This window comes from Rattus rattus, chromosome 2 (assembly GCF_011064425.1).
Source record: "Rattus rattus isolate New Zealand chromosome 2, Rrattus_CSIRO_v1, whole genome shotgun sequence".
NCBI lineage: Eukaryota > Metazoa > Chordata > Mammalia > Rodentia > Muridae > Rattus > Rattus rattus.
In genome coordinates this window covers 119749548-119774993 of record NC_046155.1, presented here as the reverse complement: position 1 = coordinate 119774993, position 25446 = coordinate 119749548, and the positions used below count along the sequence as shown (strand labels likewise).

The 25446-nt window shown below is 41.6% G+C and overlaps 1 protein-coding gene across 1 annotated transcript in view; it reads right to left on the bottom strand.

Moving 5' to 3' along the window:
* Positions 1–25446, bottom strand: part of Blm (BLM RecQ like helicase) — an 86947-nt gene that overhangs the window by 18522 nt on the left and 42979 nt on the right. The window contains exons 13-15 of the mRNA XM_032893338.1: positions 10604–10710; positions 9465–9625; positions 3563–3758 (exon numbers count right to left, since the gene is read on the bottom strand). Coding sequence (XP_032749229.1) covers positions 3563–3758; positions 9465–9625; positions 10604–10710 — 464 coding nt within the window. The remainder of the gene's footprint in view (positions 1–3562; positions 3759–9464; positions 9626–10603; positions 10711–25446) is intronic.

Below are 25446 nucleotides of genomic sequence, written 5' to 3'. Positions count from 1 at the left end.
CTACATCTGTTGCACACTGCCCAAACTGCTCATTTGAGGACGCTCGTGATATGTAATGTAATGTAATGCAATGTAATGTAATATGTGTGTGGTGGAGTCACAGGCTTGTGAAGCTGGAACTATTGGTTGCTGTGTTGTAGTGGAGTAAAGCAAATATGACAAGTCTGGTGGTAAATGTCTGCAATCACAGCTCAGTAATGAGGTAGGAGGATCATGAGTTTGATACAAGCTTGGGTTACATAGTAAGAATCTGTCTCAAAAAAACCAGGACTGGTTCTAGCACTGAGGTGACAGACACGGGCATATTTCGGAAAGTACAAGGCCAGACTGGTCTACACAGTGAGTTCTAGGCCAGCTAGGATTTCAAGGTTGAGAGCCCTACCACAACCACCCAACAAACAGCCCCAAGGCTGGAGGAGGGGGGAAGCCCCCAGGCCTGGGGATGTCATTCAGTGGATTCAGTGGTACAATGCTTGCCTAGCACGCACATGCAGCCCTGGATTTGACCCCTATCACCCCTTCTGTGTGCTCACACAAAACAGAAGCGAGGAGTGCGAGTGAGCTATTTGAGTCAAGGCTTAAGAGGAAGAAATGGGGCTGGTGAGATGCTGAGCAAGGTAGCTGCTCTCTGCTCTGCCTGATAACTTGGGCTTAATTCCTGGAACTCACATAGTGGAAGGAGAGAACCAACTCACACACGTTGTTCTCTGACCACCACACATGCACTGTGGCATGCACATGTGCATGCAAACACAGGAAATAAATTAAAATGCAATTTAAAAACACTCACCAATGTATACTTTCCATCAATAGGCAATCATGATTACTAAAGAATCAAATCACTATTTTACTTCCAGCTTCTGAGTATTCTTTTTTCAAATGGTTGCTAAGCTATCATGATTTAAATACTTAGACTTAATAATACAAGTGTTTTTTTAGAATAAAGAAAGATCATATTTTGATAAGCCTGTTTTTGAGTTGAAAATATACATAGGACACGCACTTAATGTACCTGAAGATCTGAGGCAAGTAACATAGCAGGCGCAAACTGCTGGTCACTGTCCCTGGTGGGTTTAAGACTGATTTCAAGCTGAGGCTGCCAACCCCCCACATCACAAGGTAATCACTACTCATAAAAATGGAGGGGGTGGAGCGGTAGCTCAGTGGTTAGGGCACTTGCTGCCATAGAGAGGAGGTGGGTTTGGTTCTCAGCACCCACATGGCAGAAGAGATTCAGCTCTAACTCTAGTTTCAGGGAATCTGATGCCCTCTTCTGGTTTTCACAGGCACCAGGCACACATATGGTTCACATATACATTCAGGCATTTACATACATATATAAAATAAAATTTAAATAGGGCTGAAGAGATGGCTCAACAGTTAAGACCAATGGATGCTCTTCCGAGGTCCTGAGATCAATCACCAGCCACCATGGTGGTTCACAACCAACTATAATGTGATCTGATGCCCTCTCCTGGCATGCAGGTGTACATACAGATAGAATACTCATACATAAAACAAACAAATTAATTAATTAAAAAAATTAGAGCCCTCCTCCCAAGCCTCCTACTACTAAAATTTAAAGTATGGCTTGATTGAACATATCAAGCTATCATAAAGCTGAAATCAGTCAGCCTCCATAAGTGGAAGACGGCTCGTCAGGCTGTGTGGAAGAGTCAGCCATCCCCAGTGTGACAGCGCATTGCTTTGTGCTGAGTGTCCGCTTGGTGCAGTGAACGCTCGGTCGCGCTCAGGCTTTGTGGTTAGATGAACCTGAAGATTAGGGACCTGTGCTCACTACTTCTCCATCTTATCTTCTCTGCAATAGGTAAGTAACAGTCTCAGAGTTTAGAGCTGAGAAAAGATAAAATGAGCCGACAGGTAATAAAGCATTTTAAGATAGCATGAGGTGGGGGCTGGGGATTTAGCTCAGTGGTAGAGCGCTTACCTAAGGAAGCTTAAGGCCCTGGGTTCGGTCCCCAGCTCCCAAAAAAAGAACAAAAAAAAAAAAAAAAAAAAAAAAAAAAAAAAGACAGCATGAGGTGGATGGTGGCTCACTGCTACAATCCCAGCACTGAAAGGACTGAGGCAGGGGATGACAAGTTCAAGGCCAACTTGGGCTGTACAAAGTGAGAGGTATCTTAAAAGAAAACCAACAAAACCAACATCCAACCAAAACAACAAGAAACCAACACTCTTGTCTCGAAAAACAAAAGCAAAGCAAAATAAAACAAAAGCCAACCCAACCAACAACTGCCCTAACAAGGGAAGTGCAGATGAACCCACCCTACACCGACGCCACAGGGCGCAGGCTGTTCCTCCATAAATGCTCCCTCAAGTATCGTGGGGGCAAAACAAAATCTACTTGTAGCTCACTTTTTCACAGAGTTCCTGAGGCCAGTGCCATTTCCTATGCTCAGGACCTGGGCCAGCATAAATGACACCAGTCTCAAAGACACACGGACAGGATTACAAAACGCACTTAAGAAAGGAGCACAAAAGATAAAATCAAATTCTAAAATACAGATTTATCTGGCCTGCTAAGACAGCTGAAACTGACCTGATATATGTAACTGTACAAATGTTGAAAGGCGCCTGTACAAGGCTGGGATGGTGCATGGTGATGACAGTGAAAGTCAGTAAAAAGGCTTAAATAGTTATTAAGAGAGAACTGCTTTAGCAAACCCTGAATAACAACATTATGCAATTTTCTGTAACACTATATAATGCCAATTATAATAAATATACACATAAGTCTAAAATAAATTACTTTTATATTTTACTTATGTGTACAAATGCACATCAATATGAGCATGTATGTACATATGCTATCTCATATGTGTGAAGGGTTACTGAGCCCAGGTTATCAGGCTTGGTGACAAGCGTCTAACCACCGGACATCTCTGGCGGACCATTTACATTTTAAGCCACCTGGGAAAGGGAACAGCAAATACAAGATGCTGCCTGCCTCTAATGGGAAGGGTAAACTAGAAGAGGGCCACACAGGGGAACTGGGCCCTATTGCCCCTCCTTTCCTTTTTCCTTCCCTCCTCCCTCTAAGACTGGGCCTCACTATCCCTCCCAGTTTTTCTGAGACAGGGTTTCATTTTGTTGCCTGGACCAGTCTCATAATCAATTCAGTTCCTAGGTTCAAGCAATTCTCCCACGTCAGCAAGTGAGACTCAGTCACATGCTTCTATACCTGGCCCTCCCCAACTCCCCATCAACCCGAACTCCCTACAAGAGAGTCCATTATTTTCCTGGAAGTGGCGTGATATGTAAGGGTGCATAATGCTGGGTCTGGAAGGGAATAGAGGAAGCTACTTTCTGGAGGTTTCCTGCCTGGTCTGGAAACACTGCTTTGTGTGTGTCAGTATCACTTGACTTTAACAAACAAAAATGTAGTACCTTTATGATAAACCAAATAAACTGTATAATACATATTAAATGCCTTCACTTTTCTATGACTGTTTAATGAGAACAGGACCCAAGTACTACAACAGCAGGGCAGGCTGTTCTCATGAGATGGACCATGACAGACAGAATGTGGTACGTGGCTTACTCATTATAAGTCTCTTCAGTCTGGTCACGTCATGATAGGTATAGAAAAGCACGCAGTGAGATATTTCCCCGTCTCTCCCAGCTCGGCCGGATTCTTGGTAATAACCCTCCACAGATTTAGGAAGAGATGCATGAATCACAAATCGCACGTCAGGTTTGTCGATTCCCATTCCAAATGCAATGGTTGCACAGATAACCTGATATGAAAAGACAAGACTATCAGACTCATAATGCACCAAACAACAATTTAAAATAACTGTGCACAACAGTATTTAGCATGACCAAGGTGAGATTTCCATATTGGTAACTTACGATTCTATTCAGATCCAAAAAGGTAGAAGATCCTGCTCAGGGTGGCAGGATCCTTCTGTGGACTTGGTATTACCATCAGATGGATCCTGAACCAACTGCAAGCAGACCCTTGTGTGCTGATAGTTTGTCCACTGTTTCTGACCGGCATGCATGGTGGGTGTTGCCTACATAGCCATGGCATCCAAGTTAAGGTGCATAAGTGATGGCTTGGGCTCCACGGTGGTGTGTAGCCCTCAGAGGTAATTGCTGCTAGCTCTTCCCAGACTCAGAAACAACCGTGTTCTCATCTGCTCTAGTGCTTCAACATGGAACCAAGTGATCGCAGGCTAACTCAAGCTATTCAACAGCTGGTTTCAAAGAAAAGCTTATGCAATTTTAACTGTAGATAAAAGCGTACGTTGCTTATACAGAAAGAAAACAGAAACGACAAAAACTGTAAAAACAAAGTAGAACAAACAGTAGACTGTTCTCCTTGGCCCACACAGGTGACTCAGTGGGAGCTAGACAACAGTCAGTCTTTAGGAGCTTGACAAATTTGTTTTCAAGAGTATCTATTTGAGGCCTGAAGAGATGGAGCTGTTGTTGAGAGGGTGAAGTGCTCTTACAGAGCACCTGAGCTCAGTTTCCAGCACCCAGGCGAGCAGCTCACAATTGCCCGTAAACTGCAGCTGATCCAGTAGCCTCTTCTGGCTTCTGCGGGCACCTGCTCACACATGTGGAGGATCAAAAACAAAACAAGCTGGGCTTGGTAAGCAGTTCCTCAATTGCCTGTAGCTCCAGCCCAGGGGAAAATCCAACATGTCTTCTGGACTGAGGGTGCCTGCATTCACATGTGTACATTCCCCATCCCCATATATATAATACAAAAAATAAAAAAATAAGAGAGTATTTCAGTTGAAAATCTAGGACTTAATTTGATCAAGTCCAAAATACTGTATATTCAGGTAAAATTACATTATACAAATAAAGTTATCTTTTTCAAGCACTTAAAAAAATTACTTGCTATTGCAAGAATAGCATTACAAATGTGACAGAAATATCTAGTAGTCACACTAAGGCTAATGACATGATTTTGTCGCTATGAGTAAAAGAGGCACAGGGTCAGTAATCAGTATACCATTAGCATAGGATGCACTGACTGGCTTGTACTCAAGGTTACTCATACATTAAACCTATGGCTCTTTGATGAAAAGGACATGTCTGGAGCTGTAGAGATGACTTAACAGTTAAGAGCATGGGCTGCTCTCCCAGAGGACCCAGGTTCAGTTCCCAGCACCCACATCAGTTCCAGCATCCACAGCTCACAACTGTCTGTAACTTCTGTTCCAAGCAATCTGACACCCTCACACAGTCATATACAGTCCAAACACCAATGTACGTAAAATTGAAAAAAAAAAAAAAAAACAAAAAACAAAAAGAAAGGAAATGTTCCAGGCAAAAGAAAGCTCACTGCAGCCTCTGATGATGGGGAGTGAGCACCAACGGCTGCAGAAATGAGATGCTGGCCCTCAGTAGCTCCAGAGTGACACAGAATCCATGAGGCAAGCTGCAGCCCCCAGGTTAGTTAGGTGAGTGCATGGCTGTGAGGCACAGGGCACAGGTTACCCCAATCACTCCTGAAAGTTCTTCCTTTTGTTTTTATTTATGACAGGCTCTCCCTTGGCCCAAGTTGGCTTCAAACTCCTCAGCTTCCCAAGTGAGGGGATCACAGGCATAAGCTCCCATGCTCACTTAGCAACACTTACATAACTGGAAGAAAATGGCTTTGTTGAACTCTAACATCCTTATTTCTGTGTTGCTTTTAAACTTGAGGCTACACTCATTCTTTCTAATTATATTTATTTATTTATTTATTTATTTATTTATTTATTTATTTATTTATTTATTTATTGAGACAGGGTCTCTCTCTATATAGTCCTGGCTATGCTGGAACTTGCTATGCATATCAGATAGACCTCAAACTCACACAAGAGCTATGATTAAAGATGTGCCCACCGGGGTTGGGGATTTAGCTCAGTGGTAGAGCACTTGCCTAGCGAGCGCAAGGCCCTGGGTTCGGTCCCCAGCTCCGAAAAAAAGAAAAGAAAAAAAAAAAAAAAAAAGATGTGCCCACCATACTTGGCTCATATATATTTTAACCAAAAAAAATTTAATGTCTTATATTTTATATGCTGAAGATACAATTCCTGTTATCATTTACCTTCTATTTACCCGTGTGCACATGCTTAGTTTTTGAGACATTGTTAGCAATTCTTTTTTCCCAGGCATGTTTTTAAAGCTTAGATTTTTTCATTGCTCAAGAGTATATAAATAATAAAACATCAATCACAATCAGTACTTTCCACTTAACCTCTATTAAAATAAAATGTATTGTATGTACGCAGACGCTGTTGTGTTGTGTGTTGTACATATGTGGAGCACGCTCATGAGTATGCATGTCTACATTCCTATGCGCTATGTAATATACAGTTGTGGTGCCTGCACATGAGTATGTAGGTCTGTATCCCTATGTGTGTGCATGCGGAGACCAGAGAAGAACAATGGGGCCTTTTCTACATCACTGGCCTGAGGCACTGTCTTCCACTGAAAAGGAAGCTAGCGAGGCTGGATAGTCAGTGAACTCTAAGATCTTCCTGTCTCTACTACCAGTGCTGTTATATAAGGGCATGCACAACCACGCATGGCTGTTTCCTTCCTCTCGAGTGCTTGTGTGTCTAGTGCTTGTGTGTAGTGTTTGTGTCTAGTGCTTGTGCGTAGTCTTTCTCGATCACTCTATACCTTATCTGCTGAGGCAGGGTCCCAGATCTCATCTCCCTAGAATTAATCTGATTATACCACATGTCCTGGTGAGCCCAAGTCCACCTCTCCAGTTCTCTAATTAGAGGTGGGCCATTTATAAGGTTCTGGAAAGCTGAACTCCGGGCTTTATGCTTGAACAGTGAGTAATTTAACCACTGAACCATCCTTCCAGGCCCTTGTTAAAAATTACTCATCTGTGTTGCCTTGATTGGTCAAGTAATCACTACAATCAAGCTGGTCTGGAATTCATGGAAAGCTCAATCATGTACCATTAGACCTAGTTCGATGTTGTATTCTACTTTACTACATTTATTTAGTATGTGTGTGTGTGCATACATGTGCATGTACCACACATACTACATGTATGAGGTCCAAGTGTAACTTGTGGGAATTAATTCTATCCTTCCACCATGTGGGTCCCTGGGTCCAACTCAGGTGGTCGTTTTTGATAGTAAGCTCCTTTACCCACTGAGCCATCTCTCCAGCCCTGTATATTTTTATTTTGGTAAAGAATCTAACCTCAGCCTGGCAGTGGTGGCGCTTGCCTTTAATCTCAGCACTCAGGAGGCAGAGGCAGGTGAATCTCTGAGTCTGAGGTCAGGTTCATCTACAGAGTGAGTTCTGGGACAGCCAGGGCTACACAGTGAGATCCTGCCTCAAAAAAACAAACAAGGGCTGGAGAGATGGCTCAGGGGTTAAGAGCACTGACTGCTCTTCCAAAGGTCCTGAGTTCAAATCCCAGCAACCACATGGTGGCTCACAACCACCTGTAATGAAATCTGATGCCCTCTTCTGGTGTGTCTGAAGACAGTGATGGTGTACTCACATAAAATAAATTAATAAATATTAAAAAAAAAAAAACAAACCAAACCAAACAAAACAGAATCTAAAGTAATTTTTTTAAAGTCAGGTAACCAATGCCATAATTGAACAGCTTTTTATCTTTCAAAACTACAATGGTGGCACATGCCTTTAATCACAGCACTTGGGAGACAGAGAAAGGCAGATCTGTGAGTTCCAGACCAGCTTGGTTTACATGGCAAGTCCTAGGACAGTCAAGACTACATAGAAAGACCCTGTTTCAAAACAAACAGAAGTATATGTGCTGTATGCATGTGCTGCAAACGTGTGCCCACAGAGGCTGGAACTCATGCTGGAGTTGTAAGTAGCTGTGAGCGCCTATATGGGTGCTGGGAACCAAACCTGAGTCCTTTACAAGAGCAGTGTATTTTTAAACATTAAGCAACCCCTCATCTTCCTTCCTTCCTTTCTCTTTCTTTTTTTGAGATTGGGTCTCATGTAGACCAGGCTAGCCTCATACTCTGCAAGTAGCTGAGGATGACCTTGGACTTCTGATGCTCCTGTCGTCACCTCCTGAGCATGGAGGTTATGGGCTTCTATGGCCATATACAGTTTTATGTGGTGATGAGGACTGAACTCAGGGCCCTATGCATGGACTACATTTCAAACCCCATTTCTCAATTAAATATTAAACTTTATCATTTATTGTTTTTACATGTAATATACTGCAAACAGTATTCATGTTATTATTCTTGCTTTGTTTTTTGAAACCCTGGCTGTCCGGGAACTTATTCTGTAGTCCAGGCTGGCTTTGAGCTCAAAGATCTGCCTGCCTCTACTTCCCAAATGCTGGGACTAAGGTGCCTGCCACCACCCAGTCATGTTATTGTCTTTACTGCCAAACTCTTATCTTCACTTGAATATTCATCTAGAAAAATTTTATAAAAGTTCTTCAAGGAAAAAATATTGGAATTTTGATTAAATATACAGATTGAAATCTGTACTTACTTTAGTCAAGATAACCCAAAAAAAACCCCCCTACTTTCCAATTTGATTTTTTCCCCCCTTTTTAAAGTAGGGTCTTACATTATAGCCTAGGCTGGTCTAGAACCCTTGGCAAACCTCCTGGTTCAGCCACCTGAGTGTGGGGATTGCAGGAATGGGCTACCACACGGGGTTCTGCTTTTGTTATTTTTTCCCTCTTGCAATTCTGAAGACTGCCCTGTGTGTTTGGTACATGTATCTCATGAAGTAATGTAGAATACATTTGACTACTTCATCTGTGTCTACTACTCAGCTGAAGTGTTCCTTGGATGCAATTATTATTCCTAGGATGAATCCCTATTCTCTATTACTAAAAATAACATTTTAGCCCTTGCTTCAATTGTCATCTCTTTTAGAATGAGTAACATTCTCAAGTTACTCACTGCCTCATGGATTCGATATCAGTCTTACTTGGATGTTTATTACCATTAAGATAAAAAGAAGCTCAGACTGGGGTTGGGGATTTAGCTCAGTGGTAGAGCGCTTGCCTAGAAAGCGCAAGGCCCTGGGTTCAGTCCCCAGCTCCGGGGAAAAAAAAAAAAAAAAACAAGCTCAGAGAGCTGCCAAGCCTGAAGACATGTTTCATACCTGGGACCCACATGGTGGGAGGAAAAAACAGTCTCCTACCAGCTGTCCTCTGACCACACAACATGTAACTTGCATGTGCATGCCACATTCCCCACCCACCACACACACACACACACACACACACACACACACACACACACACACACACACACGCACACTCTCTCTCTCTCTCTCTCTCTCTCTCTCTCTCTCTCTCTCTCTCTCTCTCTCTCTCTCTCTCCCCCTCTCTCTCTCTCTCTTTCACAGCAAAGCCAGGTAAGAGGTGGAGGCAGGAGGGTTGCCCTGGCTTCAATTACAAAACCTGTATTATGTACACACAAAACTGCTGCTCCACATCTGCAGACTTCTGCAAGCATCACCTGGCAGTTGTCCTGGTTGATCCACTTGTGCTGCACCTCGTCTCTGGCAGAATCACTAAGACCTGCATGGTAAGCCAGAGCAGCAAGACCTTCTCTCTGTAAGGTGTCGGCCATTGTGTCACATTCCTTCCTGGAGAGGCAGTAAATTATCCCCGAGTCATCTGCCAAGAAGTCCAAAGAATATTGAGGAGTCAAAAATTTTCACTTAAATAACAACATATTTGCACATGTTCTTGGAAATACATGGCCCTGTAAACAGAGCTTTACAGCATTCTTATGATACAGGATGCTCATGCAGAACAGTTCAAGCAAGGAATTTGTGAACACAGAAAATAAGACTGGACTTGTAACCCTGCTCCTCTGAGGGTGCCCAGGACTAATCCTGGGCTCTCACACTGACTCAACAGTGGGGAGCTACCTTGATACAAATTTTGTAGAAACATATGGCAAAAACTATCAAGAGCTCGGCAAATACCCTTGACTCAGTTGCCTTCCAGGAAACGAACATAAGAAATAAAACAGTACATGGAGCAATGCTCAAAGTTTTGGTACAAAAGACACTCAGTAGAAAACATAGAGGATAATTAAGATAGAGAACTATGAAATAAATACAACGATTAAAAGTGCTTTCTAAGTTTACAAAAGCCCTGAGACAATGATGAAGATGTTGAAGATGGGTCACATGAAAGCTGTTACAAATGTCAGACACTCATTTTAGCTAACATAACTCAAGGGCAAACACACTCGGGAGAAGGCTCTAAAGAGGGGCTGTGCTATTCAGACACTGAGATGTGCCAGAGAAAGACACTGACACCAAGAATGACAATGTTAGTGTGTAGGAGGCATACTTAATATATTTTTGTTAGGATTTATTGTTATCTAGCTAAATGAGATTTCAAAATTATAATATTCCCCACAAATAGCAAGTTGGTGCTATCATAATGCAAAAGAAAATGTTAACATGCAATTTCATATATTCCATTGTAGTATAGTATATGTAGAAAAGACTTTTTTTTTTCCTTTTCTTTTTTCCGGAGCTGGGGACCGAACCCAGGGCCTTGCGCTTGCTAGGCAAGCGCTCTACCACTGAGTTAAATCCCCAACCCCGAAAAGACTTTTAATTACGCAACTGTACTCACAAGGGTGATGCTTTCTGATCCACTCTAGGCAATCAAGTGCCACTTTCTTGGGCTTCTTTGGTAATACATAGTATTTCAGATTGTGTCTGTTAAAGCTCATGCTAAACCTAAAAGAAGATCCAAACATAAATTTAATTCTCATGAGAAAATACAGTTGTATCCATTACCACTAACTGAATGTTTTCACCCAAAATGCTTCCCCCAATGATATAGCATTAGGAGGTGGGGCCTTTGGGAGGTAATTAGGTGGGGAGGTAGAGTCACCAAGGAGATCAGGGTCCTTATCAAAACAGAGGAGCTGAAGAGAGAGATTGGCTGTTAAGACTAGTTACTGCTCTATCAGAGGACTGGAATTTGGAATCCAACACCCACATTAGACATCTCAGAAACATCTGTAACTAACTCTAAAAGATTCAACATTCTCTTCTGGCCTTCATGGGTACCCACACATACACAAGGATGTGTGCATATGTAGACATAGTTAAATAAATCTTAAAGAAAAAAATCAAAAACAAAAACAAAACTACCCAGAGATCTCACTGACCCTTCCCTCCCTAGTACATATGGCTCCAATGTCAATACTGCCAAGTATAAAACAGGGAGAGGGACCCCACAAGACAAAGAATGAGCTGGAATTTTGATCTTTTTTCAGAATCCAGAACCACGAGAAATAAATTTCTGTTGTCTGAGCTCTCCAGTCTATGATCCTGTTATGGCGGCATCTTCAAATCTTAAATATTGATTTTTTTCCACCTGCAAACCTCATTAACAAGCTGTCTTATGTTAAGCATTATCTCTGGCCAGTGACAAAAGGAAACACTGAAATGGACATTACGTTAAAAATTAATGATTAGGGGCTGGGGATTTAGCTCAGTGGTAGAGCGCTTTGCCTAGGAAGCCAAGGCCCTGGGTTCGGGTCCCCAGCTCCGAAAAAAAAAAAAAAAAAAAAAAAAAAAATTAATGATTAGGGGTTGGGGTTTTTGCCCAGTGGTAAAAAAGGAAAAAAAAGGCCCTGGGTTCGGTCCCCAGCTCCAAAAAAAAGAACCAAAAAAAAAAAAAAAAAAATTAATGATAAAAAAATGGTGATGAAGAAGGATGTCTACAGACTAGATGACAGCGGTCTGAACTGTACACTAAAGGCAAGTCAAAGCACAGGGTCAGAGGTGATGTGGACTGGAAGCAGAAGTGGGGCTTGTGGGTAAAGTGCTTGCTGTATAATCAGGAGGACCTGAATTTGGATCCCCAGTGGCATACTCCAGGAATATTGTCACAGGCATGTGAAGACAGGAGGATCTCAGGACTCATCTGGCCAGCCAGGCGATTAGTGATTAGTCTGGCCTAACTGGTAAGCTCCACGTTCATCAGGACACCCTGTCTCAACAGTAGTTGAAAGACACCAGGTGCGTATGCCTGGCACATGCACACACCAGCATAGACACTTGCATAGATACGTTCAAACCACTGCCCCCCACATACACATAGTTTTTTGTTTTTTTTTTTTTTTTTTGGAAAGCAGAGATGACAATAGTTGACTCTGTCTCAAAAACACAAATAAAAACAAGCATCAGAGATGGCTAAAAGATAAATTAAGGAAAATAAGTAAACAAACACATAAATGAATGAATGAATGAATGAATGAATGAATGAAGCGACCATGGGCACTTTCTTTTGCTCTGGGCTGCAAAGGGAATGTGGTGACTGACACAAGTGTCCTTCTCTGGATGACTGCTCTTGGCACTCATTAACCCTTTACATTTCCTTGGTTCATTCTCTGTATTGCCTTCTGTCTTCCTTCTAGACTCTTCTGTGAATTCCTCCCTTCTGTAAACAATTCTACGGGCACTAAGTGCTTCTCCTGGCCCCATATTCTCTCTCCTTTCCCTTTCCCTCCCATGATAGGTTTCTTGGAACATCTAGCTCTGCCTCTGTGACCAACTAGTCACTCATCCCATTTTACTGCTCACCACGTCTCTTCTTTTCTTTTTCTGCCACTGCCCTACCAAGTAAATGTATGTTGTATGCTTTCTTGCCTATAGCTTAAAATTACTTATTCATTAATGGGGGCACTCATGGCATATGTGCAGAGGTTAGACCTTTCTCATTTTCCTCTTCATATGCCTCTTTGTCCTTTCTAATATAAATAATGAAATCTTTTACTTTCCATCCATTCAGAATATTATTACCACACAGTGTTCCAGAATATCAAACAAAACAAGTAAATTATGGCATGGGCGTAGGTGAAATTTCTTCAGTCACAGCACCAAAAACTCTTGGCAGGACTACCAATGTTTAGCTATTTTATCTATTTTTGTTGATAGTCAAGAGTGTTGTTGGGAACAGAGAACTCCAACCTTGGGGGTTCTGACTTCAGATGTAATGTCAGCCATGCAGAGGGAGGGAATGATGGTTCTCACCTCAGGACTGACCCTTGAAACTGCCACAGGATGCAGGACTCGGATTCTTGTGGTATTATTATTTAACACTCATTTTCCACCAGGCAAGAGAATATGGACTGCAGAACTAGACAAGGCTAACTAGTGAGACCCTGTCCAACACCACTGCTTAGCAATATAAATGGTGAAGAAATTTGCAGAATTATGTGAGCTGATGTGAGCTTCCAACTGATAGGAATGCTGTAGAACTGTGTGTAGGAATGGCTTTATGCCTACCTACTCCCCACTTTAAATTACATGTAAATTTAAAAAGTTTCATTCATTTAAAATAACAAATGTTTTAGACCAAAATCAAACATTGGGATATACATGAGGGAGTCATAACCATCACAGATGGATTCCAGGAATATAAAACAGTGCAGCCGCTTTGGAAGACAGCCTGATAGTTCTTTAAAGGGTGAAGCAGGGGCTGGAGAGATGGCTCAGAGGTTAAGAGCATGTAAGCTCTAGCAAAAATCCTGAGTTTGGAACCCAGCACCTACAATAGATGGCTTACAACTGCCTGCAATTCCCTCTTCTCACTTCACAAACGCATGTGCTTCACATACAACCCAGCTGGCACGCACACACTCATAAGTAAAAATAAACGAACCCTTTGAAGGTGAAGCAGAGCTAGCATGTGACCTGGTGATCCAACCGCTAGCAATACACCAAAGAGAACTGAAAACTCGCCGACACGAGAATGGAACCACCTACAAGAGCATTACTCATAACAACCAACAAAATGGAGATGATCCTACTATTAAGTGAGTAGCTGAAGAACTTCACAATAAAATATTTTTTCCAGCATCAAACCTTAAAAATATTTTGCTACCAAGTAGTGAGGGGGACAGTGAGATGGGTAAAAGCATTTGCTGCCAAGTGTAATAATGACCTAAATTTGGTCCCAGCATCTACCTGTGGAAGAGAACCAACTACAGTGAGTTGTCCTCTGACTTCCACATGCTTGCCCTAGTGTAGACACACACACACACACACACACACACACACACACACACACACACACACACACACACACAGAATGAATGATGAATGTTTATATGAGACACCCAGTGGAGGCAAACTGGTGCACAGAAAGCGGTCTGGTGGTTGCCTATGGCTGTGGGGTGAGGAGAGGAAAGGGGAGGACAGCATCCATAATGGGTAAAGTGTTTAAGAGGGCGGCAGAGTTCTTAGACTACGGTGACGGTGTGCGACTTAGAGCATGGTAAACTATTGGAATGTGGAATGTGAGTGGACGATGTGGATGTATCCAGCAAAGCCCTCATTAAACATCTGGAACATAATCTGAAGTTTGTTTAAGACTTAATTGGGAAAGTAGAACTGTTTACTACTTAATTTGGTTAAATAAACCTTTACTAAAAAGAATAAAATAACACAAGCCTTGAACATAAACTTGTAGATCACAAATCCAATTAAAACTAAAAAAACCCAAATCATTCTACTACAAAAGGTCTGCAGGCCGCTAATGGAGAGCGAAAGTCACACAGTGTGGTTATGGTGGAAAAGTAAACAGACCATCAGAGTTTACTATTTTTAACAAATCCTCCAATGCCTGTTGGAAAACAGGATGCTAGGGATCACCAGATACCAAGTCAGGGACAGTGCCTACCCAAACAAACAAACAAACAAACAAACAAAAAACCAAAACCAGGTAATTTTGGACAGCTATACAAATGAATATTATTCAACCATAAAAACGGAGAATAAAGGTTGCATGTACAGCTCAGTGGTAAAGTCCTCGCCTAACACTGGTTAGACCATGATCCCCATCAAACCATCACATACAGACACACAGACACATAAATACACACATATATACAGACAGACACACATGCACCCACACACATTATAATATAACCTAGATGATTCCTGCAAGCATGCTTACTGAAGGAACTGAGAGAGGAAAACTGGGAGGAAGTTCTGATGAAAGTTAACTCCATTTTAGAAAATAATGGAAGTGTATTTTAGGCCTAGGCTGTATAATTCTATGAAAATGTAAAAACCACCCCCAACTGTACCTTATGAATAGCTGAGTTTTAAGGAAAATGAATTATCTCAACAAGTACTTAAATCGAACAAACAACCCAAATTAGATTTCACTGACTCCTAACTAAATATAGGAGTATTTTTTTTTTTTAAGATTTATTTTTATGTATATAAGTACACTGTGCCTGTCTTCAGACGCACCAGAAGAGGGCATCAGCTCCCATTACAGATGGTTGTGAGCCACCATGTGGTTGCTGGGAATTGGACTCAGGACTCCTGGAAGAACAGTCAGTGCTCTTAACCACTGAGCCATCTCTCCAGCCCCTAAATGTAGGAGTATTAAATGTTTCCTTTAATGGAAACTTTACCAGGCCATGTTGATACATGCCTGTAATTCCAAGTACAAGGGAAGCAGAGACAGGAGGATCAAGACCAACACCAGCTTTAGTTATACACTGAACCTGAAGCTACCCTAGCCTACAAGCCTCAAACAACAACTGCAACAAACCAAGCCAGATGTGTTAGTGCTCAGGGGACACAAGCTCGGGAGAAAGGGCAGGCAGAACTCTCTAAATTCAAGGCTAGCCTGGTCTACACAGTGGGTTCCAGGACAGATGAGGCACATAGCAAGAACCTGTCTAAAAGCAACTGTTTTTAGGAAAGCCAACAGAATGTATTGTCAGGATATTTCAAATACAGCAGGTAGGCATTGGGGATTTAGCTCAGTGGTAGAGCGCTTGCCTAGCAAGCTCAAGGCCCTGGGTTCGGTCCTCAGCTCAAATATAGCAGGTAAACTGGAGAGGTTCCTCTGGAAAAAAAAAAGTAAAAAAAAAAAAAAAAAAAAGAAAAAAAAAAGAAAAAAAGGAAACAGAACACATATTCATTAGATAAAGCTAGAAAAAAAGACTAAATAGTAATATTGTTTGTTAGATTTGTCAGTCAAATACTTTCCAATTTTTTACCTCCCACAAAATTTAGAGTACCTAACTGATATGTCAGTTGACAGATCATTAAGAATAATTTTTGATGACAGATCATGATGTAATTTTGGCATGTGCTTCAGAAATTCAAATAATTGAGTGTTACTGCTGTAATAAAACCCTTCTCATTACCATCTACATGTTTATGTCAGCAACATTTCTCCGGCTTACATCCATAAAAGTAAAATATATGAACTGAGTCAACTCATCTGTAGATATTTGAACTGTAAAACAAAAATTCTTCTTTTTGGTTTGTTTTTCAAGACAGAGTTTCTCTGTGTAGCTCTAGCCATCCCAGAATGTAGATCAGACTGGTCTCAAATTCAGAGATCCACCTGCCTCCCAAGTGCTGGGATTAAAGGCCTGTGCCATCAACACCACTGAGCAAAGCAAACATTCTTATCTCATAAACAAATATAATCTCAGTAAAAAGCTTATGCCTAAAATTAATTTTGAAACATATTTAAGATGGACATGGTGGTGTATTCCTGAAGTTCAGTTACTTTAGAAGCTAAGTTAGGAAGATAGCTTGAGCCCATGCATTCAAGAATCCTCTTGGTACATAGTAAGACTCCGTTTAGCTACACTAAATGAAGTATGGGCTTTAAAGAAAGTCACATAGACATGTATGTAACTACTACAGTAAAGAAAACTAATCATTTTATTTACTTATTTTTAACATCTACTTACGTGTGTGTGTTGTTGTAAAGTAAAATGCTGTCTTTTATCTTAATATTATCTTGAAGGTACTCTCACAAACTCAGAGCTATGAATTTGCTATTTGGCCCTTAACTCACATGTGTATTCAACTCAGAAGTTTGTAATGACATCAATAGAAGGACTGGCTCTAAATCTTGTACTTTTAAACTTTTTTTAACAAATAAATTCTATACTAAAGCAAAGATATGATCCCAGCCTAGCTACCAAATGAAATTATGATTGTATAACTCAACCTAGCTAAATCCTCCCTGTTAAATTACAACCTTTTGGGTGCCATCTCTTGTAAAAATATTACAAAATATAAAAGGTAACTTTTATCCCCCACTAGGTCTACACTGCAGTGCCCCAAGATATCAGCTGGATATCTTAATTCTCAGTCAGCAAAGCCTCTCACCTGCTCTGCTCTGTCCCATATCACACTGCCGAAGGCCTCTCTCTGAGCCATCAGCAATCTCTCTACCTATCCAGTTCCCAGGGCAGGTTTCCATGCCAGAAACACACACCCAGATCAGCTGCCCCACACACCATTTCACTTAAATCTACACATGAAAGAACACACAACACAATAACCTTTGACCCAATTGATAAGATATAATTGCCCACCAAAACATACAAAGCCCAGTACCATCCATCCCTTAAGAACATTAATAACAACTGTAAATACACAGAGCGGAATCTTAACACCACCTTCCATGTTGTCTACCGGCTACTCTCTCTCTCTACCTCTTCTGTTCTCATCTCCTCCTCTTCCTTCAAACTCTTCTCCTGCCCATCCTTCCTTCTCATCCAACGACAGGCCTCCTCTCCTGTTCTTGCCCTCACCTATATTTTACAAATGAAATGGGGGGAAGGTTCTGGTGAAGTCCTGTGAGTCCTGAGTACATGACTAGGCAGCTGTCCTTGGGGCAGTGGAATGAGCATCAAATACAGATAACCCCAGGGCAAACTGCAATGTGTGTGTGTGTGTGTGTGTGTGTGTGTGTGTGTGTGTGGTGTGTGTGGTGTGTGTGTGCGCATGTGTGTGTGTGTGCACATTAATGCAGCATGCCATGGTGTGTGTATGGAGGTCAGGACAGCTTGTGGGAGTCAGTTCTCTTCCTCCAACACTTGGGTTCTGGGGATTAAACTCAGGTCATTAGGCTTGGTAGCAATGAGTAGTCTCTTTAGCCCCTAATTAATAATTTTAGTAATTCAATCTGGATCAAAATCTTGGTACAGGAGATTTAAAAACCAAGTTTTATTTGTTTACACCATTTACTTACTTGTAAATATAATAAGCAAAAATTTCACATATAAAATTCATGGCTGTGTACAGTGAGGCATGCCTTTAACCCAAGTACTCAGGAGGCAGAGGCAGGTGGATCTTTGAGAGGTCGAAGCCAGCCTGGTCCACATAAGTGAGATCCAGACAGTCAGGGCTACAAAGAGAAACCCTCTCTCAAATAAAAATTCTCTGTATATAAATTTTTTAAGACTTAAAACACTTTTATTCTCCATTTTTTTTTCAGTGCCAGAAAACTTAGCTGTTGTGGTAAATTCTCCAACCCAAATAAACAAGGAAAACACAACTCAGTTAATATGAAAACAAGCGGTGTGCCTAGACTGGGCAGATCTACCCTACACTACTCTACGCCCCAGCTGTGAGATCCCTTATGACTTGTGGTCTCTCAGGCCACCTGCTTCAGCTCCATCTTCCTTCCACCTCCTCCTCCTCTCCTCTTCTCTTCCCCCGTTCTCCAACTCTTTAGCCCCATCTTCCCTTCCCCTGCCCAATCACTGGCTCTCACCTTTATTTTACAAATTACAATGGGGAGAAAGTTCTGATGAAGTCACCTGAGTATGTGAGTCACTCCTCGACGTAGGCAGCAGTCCCTCTTAGGAAGCATAATTAGCATCAAATACGACAGCATGAGGGCAACCCACATTTCCCCCTTTTTGTCCAGCTAAAAGGCTTTTTCCCCTCAGGTATAAATTGAGTACTATTATTACCATTCTATAACTTATAAAGTATAAGAAACACTTAACATCCAGTCCATCAATAAAGCACTCTGCCATCTATCCTAACATAAAAGACTTATAGTTCTACACCTGACTTAGATTGTATGTCATCTGAAAACCATCTAAGTCTCTATCATCCTTCTCAATGCTAAACAGCCTGGGTTCCAACCAGTCTTCATCGCTGTCAAAAATCCAAGAACAACTAATATTACCTGAAAATTTGAAAAGCACAAAACATAGTTCCCAACACTAAGCCAATTTATAAAGACCACTGATCACCACTGAGCAGTCCCTCAATCCTCAAACCGTTGGAGGATCAGCCTTCAGCCTTCTGGCCCAGGATCATCTGACAGACCTTTGTAATGCAGAATCGTGAAGGGCTGACCACCCTGTCTGGGCAGAGATTCTCAGTCGACTATTCTGCACAGTGTGCCCCTTTCTGGACAGCATTTGTCTGTAGATGAACCGAGGCAACTCTTGCCTAATGGCTGTTTTGCAACAACTGAGCAACTCCATTGAGGCTCAGTTTCTTCTTAGAATCCAAGGGGGTGCTGTCAGGAGCAGGCAGGTCTCTAGTCAAATGATCTTTAATGAAGAAATGTCCACAAACGTCACCTTCTGTGGACTTCTGACGCCTTTGAAGACTATTTATCTATGCAAAGCGTTTCTGAACTGCTAAGCCTTGACGACTCTCAGACATTTCTAATTGAATTATCTCAAATATACCTTTTTAATTACTCAGAACCATGAGTTTGCTATCTGGCCCTTAACTTGAACTGCTTAATTGTCTAAAAACAGTTTATAATCGCAGTTATAGGACTGGGTCTAAGCCTCGTATTCTTAAATATGTTGTATAGACACAATGTCTATATGAGAGTAACAATATTAATCCCAATTTTATATCAATAAAAATTCATACCAATGAAAATCTTAAATTTTTATCAAATAAATTCTGCACCAATGTAAGAAACTATAACTTCAATTTTGTATCAATTACAAAGATTTCTACCAATGTATGATATAGCTAATGTAATATTTTGTTTAAGAGTAAATTTGCTAATAAGTGATTCACTCCTCGTCCTAGGCAGCCCCTCTTGAGGAAGCATAATTAGCATTGGATACAAACAGCATCAGAGCAACCCACACTTAGCCAGGATTTACATGTATTCTAGGCTTGCATTAGCTACTGAAATATTTGCAGCGTAAGTAATAAACATTTAAAAATTTCTCTCTCTCTCTCTCTCTCTCTCTCTCTCTCTCTCTCTCTCTCTCTCTCTCTCTGTGTGAGCGCCCATGTGTGTGTGTGTGTGTGTGTGTGTGTGTGCGCGCGTGCATATGCACACCAAGGCCAGAAGGTGCCAAGAGATTGAGAGCAATTGTGAGCTTCCCAAAGTGGGTATTAGGAACTAAACTCAGGTTCTTTAGAAAAGCAGCAAGCGCTTTTAACCACTAAGCCGTGTCACCAGCTGCAAACCATACTTTAACAATGTGATTTGTGAATTTCCTGTAGGGAGCATAAAATGGTGAGAGTATTTATTATATTCTACTGCATAAACATAAGGGGTTACATAATACCATATGGGACGGATACATACATACACATAGACAAAACACTCACACATACAAAATAAATAAATCTAGACAATTTTAAAAAATGTTGCTGTGTTCAGAAGACCACACACCTATGGTTGGTGTTGCGGTTGGCTATTGGAGTAATAAACCTAGAGATCTGGGTCATGAGAGAAAAGCATCATCCACAAGTCTAGAGAACCCACCCCACCTTGTTTAAAGCACAGACGTTCTGAACACTGTGTGAATTTACCTTCCTGGACTGGAGCTGGAGCTCGGTTGCTACAGTGCTTGCCCAAGATGCACAAAGCCCTGGGCAGGATCTCCACCACATAAACTGGATATGATGACACATCTCTAATCCCAGAACTGGGGAGGTAAAGGCAGGATCAGAAGTTCAAAGTCATCATCTGCTACACAGAGTGTGAGGCTATTCTGATGTCTATGAGGCCCCAGCTCAAAAACAAAGTAAAACAAGAAAAAGAAGATAAAAATAAAATAAAATAATCTTCCTGAGCTGGGTGGGATGGTGGATGCCTGAACTCCTAGTATTCTGCATGCCAGGAAATCTGAGAAGAGACTAGGCTACCTGGTGAGTTCTAGGCCAACGTGGGCTATACAGTAACACACTGCCTCAGAAATGAATAAGTGAAAGTTACTAAGAGCCATCCGCAGCCACAGGTGTTTGCCACTAAGCCCAACAGCCTGAGGTCAATCCCAGGGACCTACAAGTTGCCCTCTGACTTCACACACAGCACATTCATGCTTGAACACACACACACACACACACACACACACACACACACACACACACAGTGAAAAATTTTTAAAAAGATTTGTTGTATGTATACGAGTACACTGTCACTGTCTTCAGACACATCAGAAAAGAGATTGGATCCCATTACAGATGGTTGTGAGCCACTATGTGGTTGCTGGGAATTGAACTCAGGACCTCTGGAAGAATAATCAGTGTTCTTTACTGCTGAACCATCCCTCTGACCCCTAAAAGTGAAAATTTATATGAAACAATTAAAAATACCTTCCAACTGTGTGTATGAGGTATATATGAAACAAATTTCATGTTTAATTAGCCTTAAGGTATATCCCTAAAATACCTCATTATGTTTATACAAATATTCCAAAATCTATAAGAACCCCAAATCTAAAACTCTTCTGGTTCCAAGCACTGGGGACAATTAACCTGTATGTAAAATGTCCAGAACAGCAAAAAGGCTTTCTGTGAAGGCAGAAAGTCAATCAATGGTTGCCTGGGGCAGAGGGGAAAGGAGATTAGCTGTTAAGGAGAACAGAACTCTTAAGGGTTGATGACAAACTGTCCTAAAAAGGACTGTGTAACTGCATGAAAAAACTAAACACTGAATCCTGCAATTTCATAGGTGAGTTTTATGTATGAAAGGCAGATCTCAGTCCACCCTCAGAAACTGTCTACCAAGCCACTCCTTCCTAAGGCCTGCGTCATGTTAGAATCATCTGACCTCTCCATGCTGTGGCTGCCACACTGTTATAATGCTGACTTTCTGGCCATCCTAGTCTGCAATTATCTTCAGTTGTGACTTCTGTTTTGCATTTCAGAGCAGTATTTAAGGTCTGCAACCAGACTGCTGGGCTCGAAATCCTCACTCCTATATTTGCTAGGGTTATGAACTTTGCGAATTACTTGATTCTCTGTGACTATATCTTTTACCTTTTACAAAAGGAATTTAAATTATTTAAACTTAAATGTACTTACTGGGTACTGTGCTAAGCTTGTGAATAGCGTGCTATGGTGGGCATGTAGAGGTCTGAGGACAGCTTGTGGGAGCCAGTTCACTCCACCACATGTGTCTGGGGTATGGAAATCAGATTGTCAGGGTTGGTGGCAAGTGCCATTACCCACTGAGCCATCTTGTCAGTCTTATATTTTATGGGTATGAGTGTTTTGCCTACATATACCTGTGCACCATATGCATGTAATGTCCTTTAAAGCCAGAGGGCATTAGATCCCTTAGAACTAAATGCAGATGCTTGTTAGCCACCATGTGTGCTGAGAATCAAACCTAGATCCTCTGGAAGCGCAGCCAGTGCTCTAACCGGTGAGCCATCTCTCCACCTCACACCCCACACCATCGACTCACACATTACAGTCTGCTTTCCAGCTTGCTTGTGGTGAGGATGGCCTTGAACTTCTGATCCTCCTGCCTTTGCTTCCCATCCCAAGGCTGGAATGTTGGTGTGGTGGCATATGCCTTTATCTCAGTACCCAGGAGGCAGAGGCAGGTGGATCTCTCTGAGTTAGAGGACAGCCCCGTCTATGTAGTGAGCCCCAGGCTAGCTAGGGCTACACAGGAAGACCCTGACTCAGAAACACAAGTTAAGAACCAAACAAGTGCTGGGATCTCAGGCATTTGCCATAAGTGTGCTGTGACTCACGTTTGTCACTTGGCTGTGACTCAGTTTCTTTATCTAGAGAACGAGGAAAAGGAGGATTATATATCGTGTAAAACGTGTGTGGGGCTGAATACATAAAATGTCATATAAAGTGCCAGGAGCAGCAGCTGGCACACTGGGGAGAGTGTGTGTTAGCGCTTCTGGAGCGGTGCGACAGTTAAACCTGTATGCTTGACTCTTTGTTCTCACCTAGAATCTGCTAGGGTCCTAAGAGAATGGCATGAAGTCTTGTGTTATTAGCCATTCTTGTACTTCTCAAAGGAGACTTTATTTTTGCAATAGGAGGAATAGTATCGTAGAGCCATAGGAGAGGAGCATGGAGTCGCTGCTCTAAACCTAGGAGCACCTGACTTCACTAACACCATGACACAGCAGCAGCTGGCAAATTAATTCAAACAAGGGACTACTGGCAGAAAAAGATCAGGAAACTACCAGAAAGTGCTTCTTAAAATCTACTTCTACTATGGGATTTATAATTTTCTACAGCAGAAATAAATAGCAATTACATTAAAGAATCAGCAGACTTACATTTCATACCCATTGACTAAATCCTTCCATATGTCTCACTTATCCATTCTCATGAGTATCAGATATGCACAAGGCGCCATGTGCTAGCATCCGGATATGTATAATTTTGCTTTCTCAGACACATCACTTTCCCACAGTTACAGGAAAAGATATTCAAGGTGTCTGTCTCTAGATAAATATGTGAACTGTTCACTCAAACATAAAACATAAGTCCTATAATTAAAAAAAAAATCATTCACATGCAAGGGAATTTACACAATTTCTTGTAACTGTGTGCTTTGCCAATTAATATAACTGACAGGACAGCTCAGTGGTACAGCGTTTGATTACCAATTGCAATCCCAGTACTGGGAAGGCAGAAACAAGTGGATGCCTGGATCTTTCTGGCCAGTCAGTTTAGCCAACAGGGTGAACTCCACCTACAGCACTAAAATCCTGCCTCTGAAAACCAAGGTGGATGTCTCCTAAGGAACGACACCTGAGGGTGACTTCTGGCTTTCAGAGGCATGCAGCCTACACACACACACACACACACACACACACACACACACACACACACACACACACACACACAGAGAGAGAGAGAGAGAGAGAGAGAGAGAGAGAGAGAGAGAGAGAGAGAGAATGAGACTATACATAATCCAGCATGGTTGGTGTACACCTGTAATCACAGCATTTGGGAAGATGAGACAGAAAGACTGCCAAGAGTTCAAGGACTGCCTGGTCTACATTTTAAGTTCAAGCCAATTGGGGCTTCATAGCAAGACTCTAAGACTCTGTACCCAACTCAATAAAACGAGGGGCTCATATAGAATAGAAATATAACATTTTATAGGAAGTATAGCATTTCTAGAAACAAATTTCTAGTATTCAGTATTTATTGGAACCTAAAGTATAACACTAATCTTAAATATAATGTTAGAACACATATCTAATATGAAAGCAAAATGTATTCTCTTACTCCAAATTTACATAAACATTCCTCACACAAGTGACATTAAATTAAAACATTCCATTCTACATTTTGTGATAATACACAAAAAAATTCTGAGAACTCAATAATTCTTGCATTCGAGTATGGTCAATAGTGGTATATAAAAGTCAGGTCACCAGGGATCTGATGTCTTCTGGCTTCTGTGGGTCCCAGGGACACGTATGGGTCCCAGATAACCATGCAGATAAACCCTCATACACATAAAATAAAAATAAGTCATAAAATATATAAAATCCACCTCAATATTCTGTTCTGCTTTTACTCCTTCAGGCAGGTTCCCTGCGCCTCAGAAAAACCTCAGTGTGCAAACATGTTAAGTATTTGCTGAGCAAATTAACCTAACAGAGAAAGCATCAACAAACTCAGGAAGGCAGGCTGGAGAGATGGCTCAGCGGTTAAGAGCACTGACTGCTCTTCCAGAGGTCCTGAGTTCAATTCCCAGCAACCACATGGTGGCTCACAACCATCTGTAATGGGATCTGGTGACCCCTTCTGGTATGCCTGAACAGTGACAGTGGACTCACATACATAAAGTAAATAAATAAATCTAAAAAAAAAAAAAAAAAAAAAACAACAAACAAACAAAAAACCAAACTCAGGCAAAGGCACAACGGCCCAGCACGACCTAATGTACACAGACGAATATTTTTAGAGGCTTTTGTTACCAATTAATTATGGATTTGGAGGGGGGGTTGGGGATTTAGCTCAGTGGTAGAGTGCTTGCCTAGCAAGCGCAAGGCCCTGGGTTCGGTCCCCAGCTCCGAAAAAAAGAAAAAAAAATTATGGATTTGGAGGTAGCAAAATGCATGCTGCTGAGATGAAATCCAAGGGAAAGTGCTGTCCTAAGGGTTCTAGACTGACCTCGAATCGTGCATATAACAGAGACTTTAAGATGACAAAGCAGGGTCACCTGCTCATTCCCTGAAGTCAATGGGGAGTGTGGAAGCCAAAGTAAGATATGCAAAACGTCCTCTGTTAAAGGATTCCAACAGTTACCCAGTACCGAGTTTGACTTATCCCACTTCTAAAGCAGAGGGTGGGATGATTTTCCTTCTGTTTCTATGGACTTGTTCATCAGGGCTGGCTTGTGGAAGTCGAAAGGCAACAGGCAGGAAAAGGTGCCAGTTCTTTCTTTCTACCAAAGAGACCAGGGTTGACCTCAGG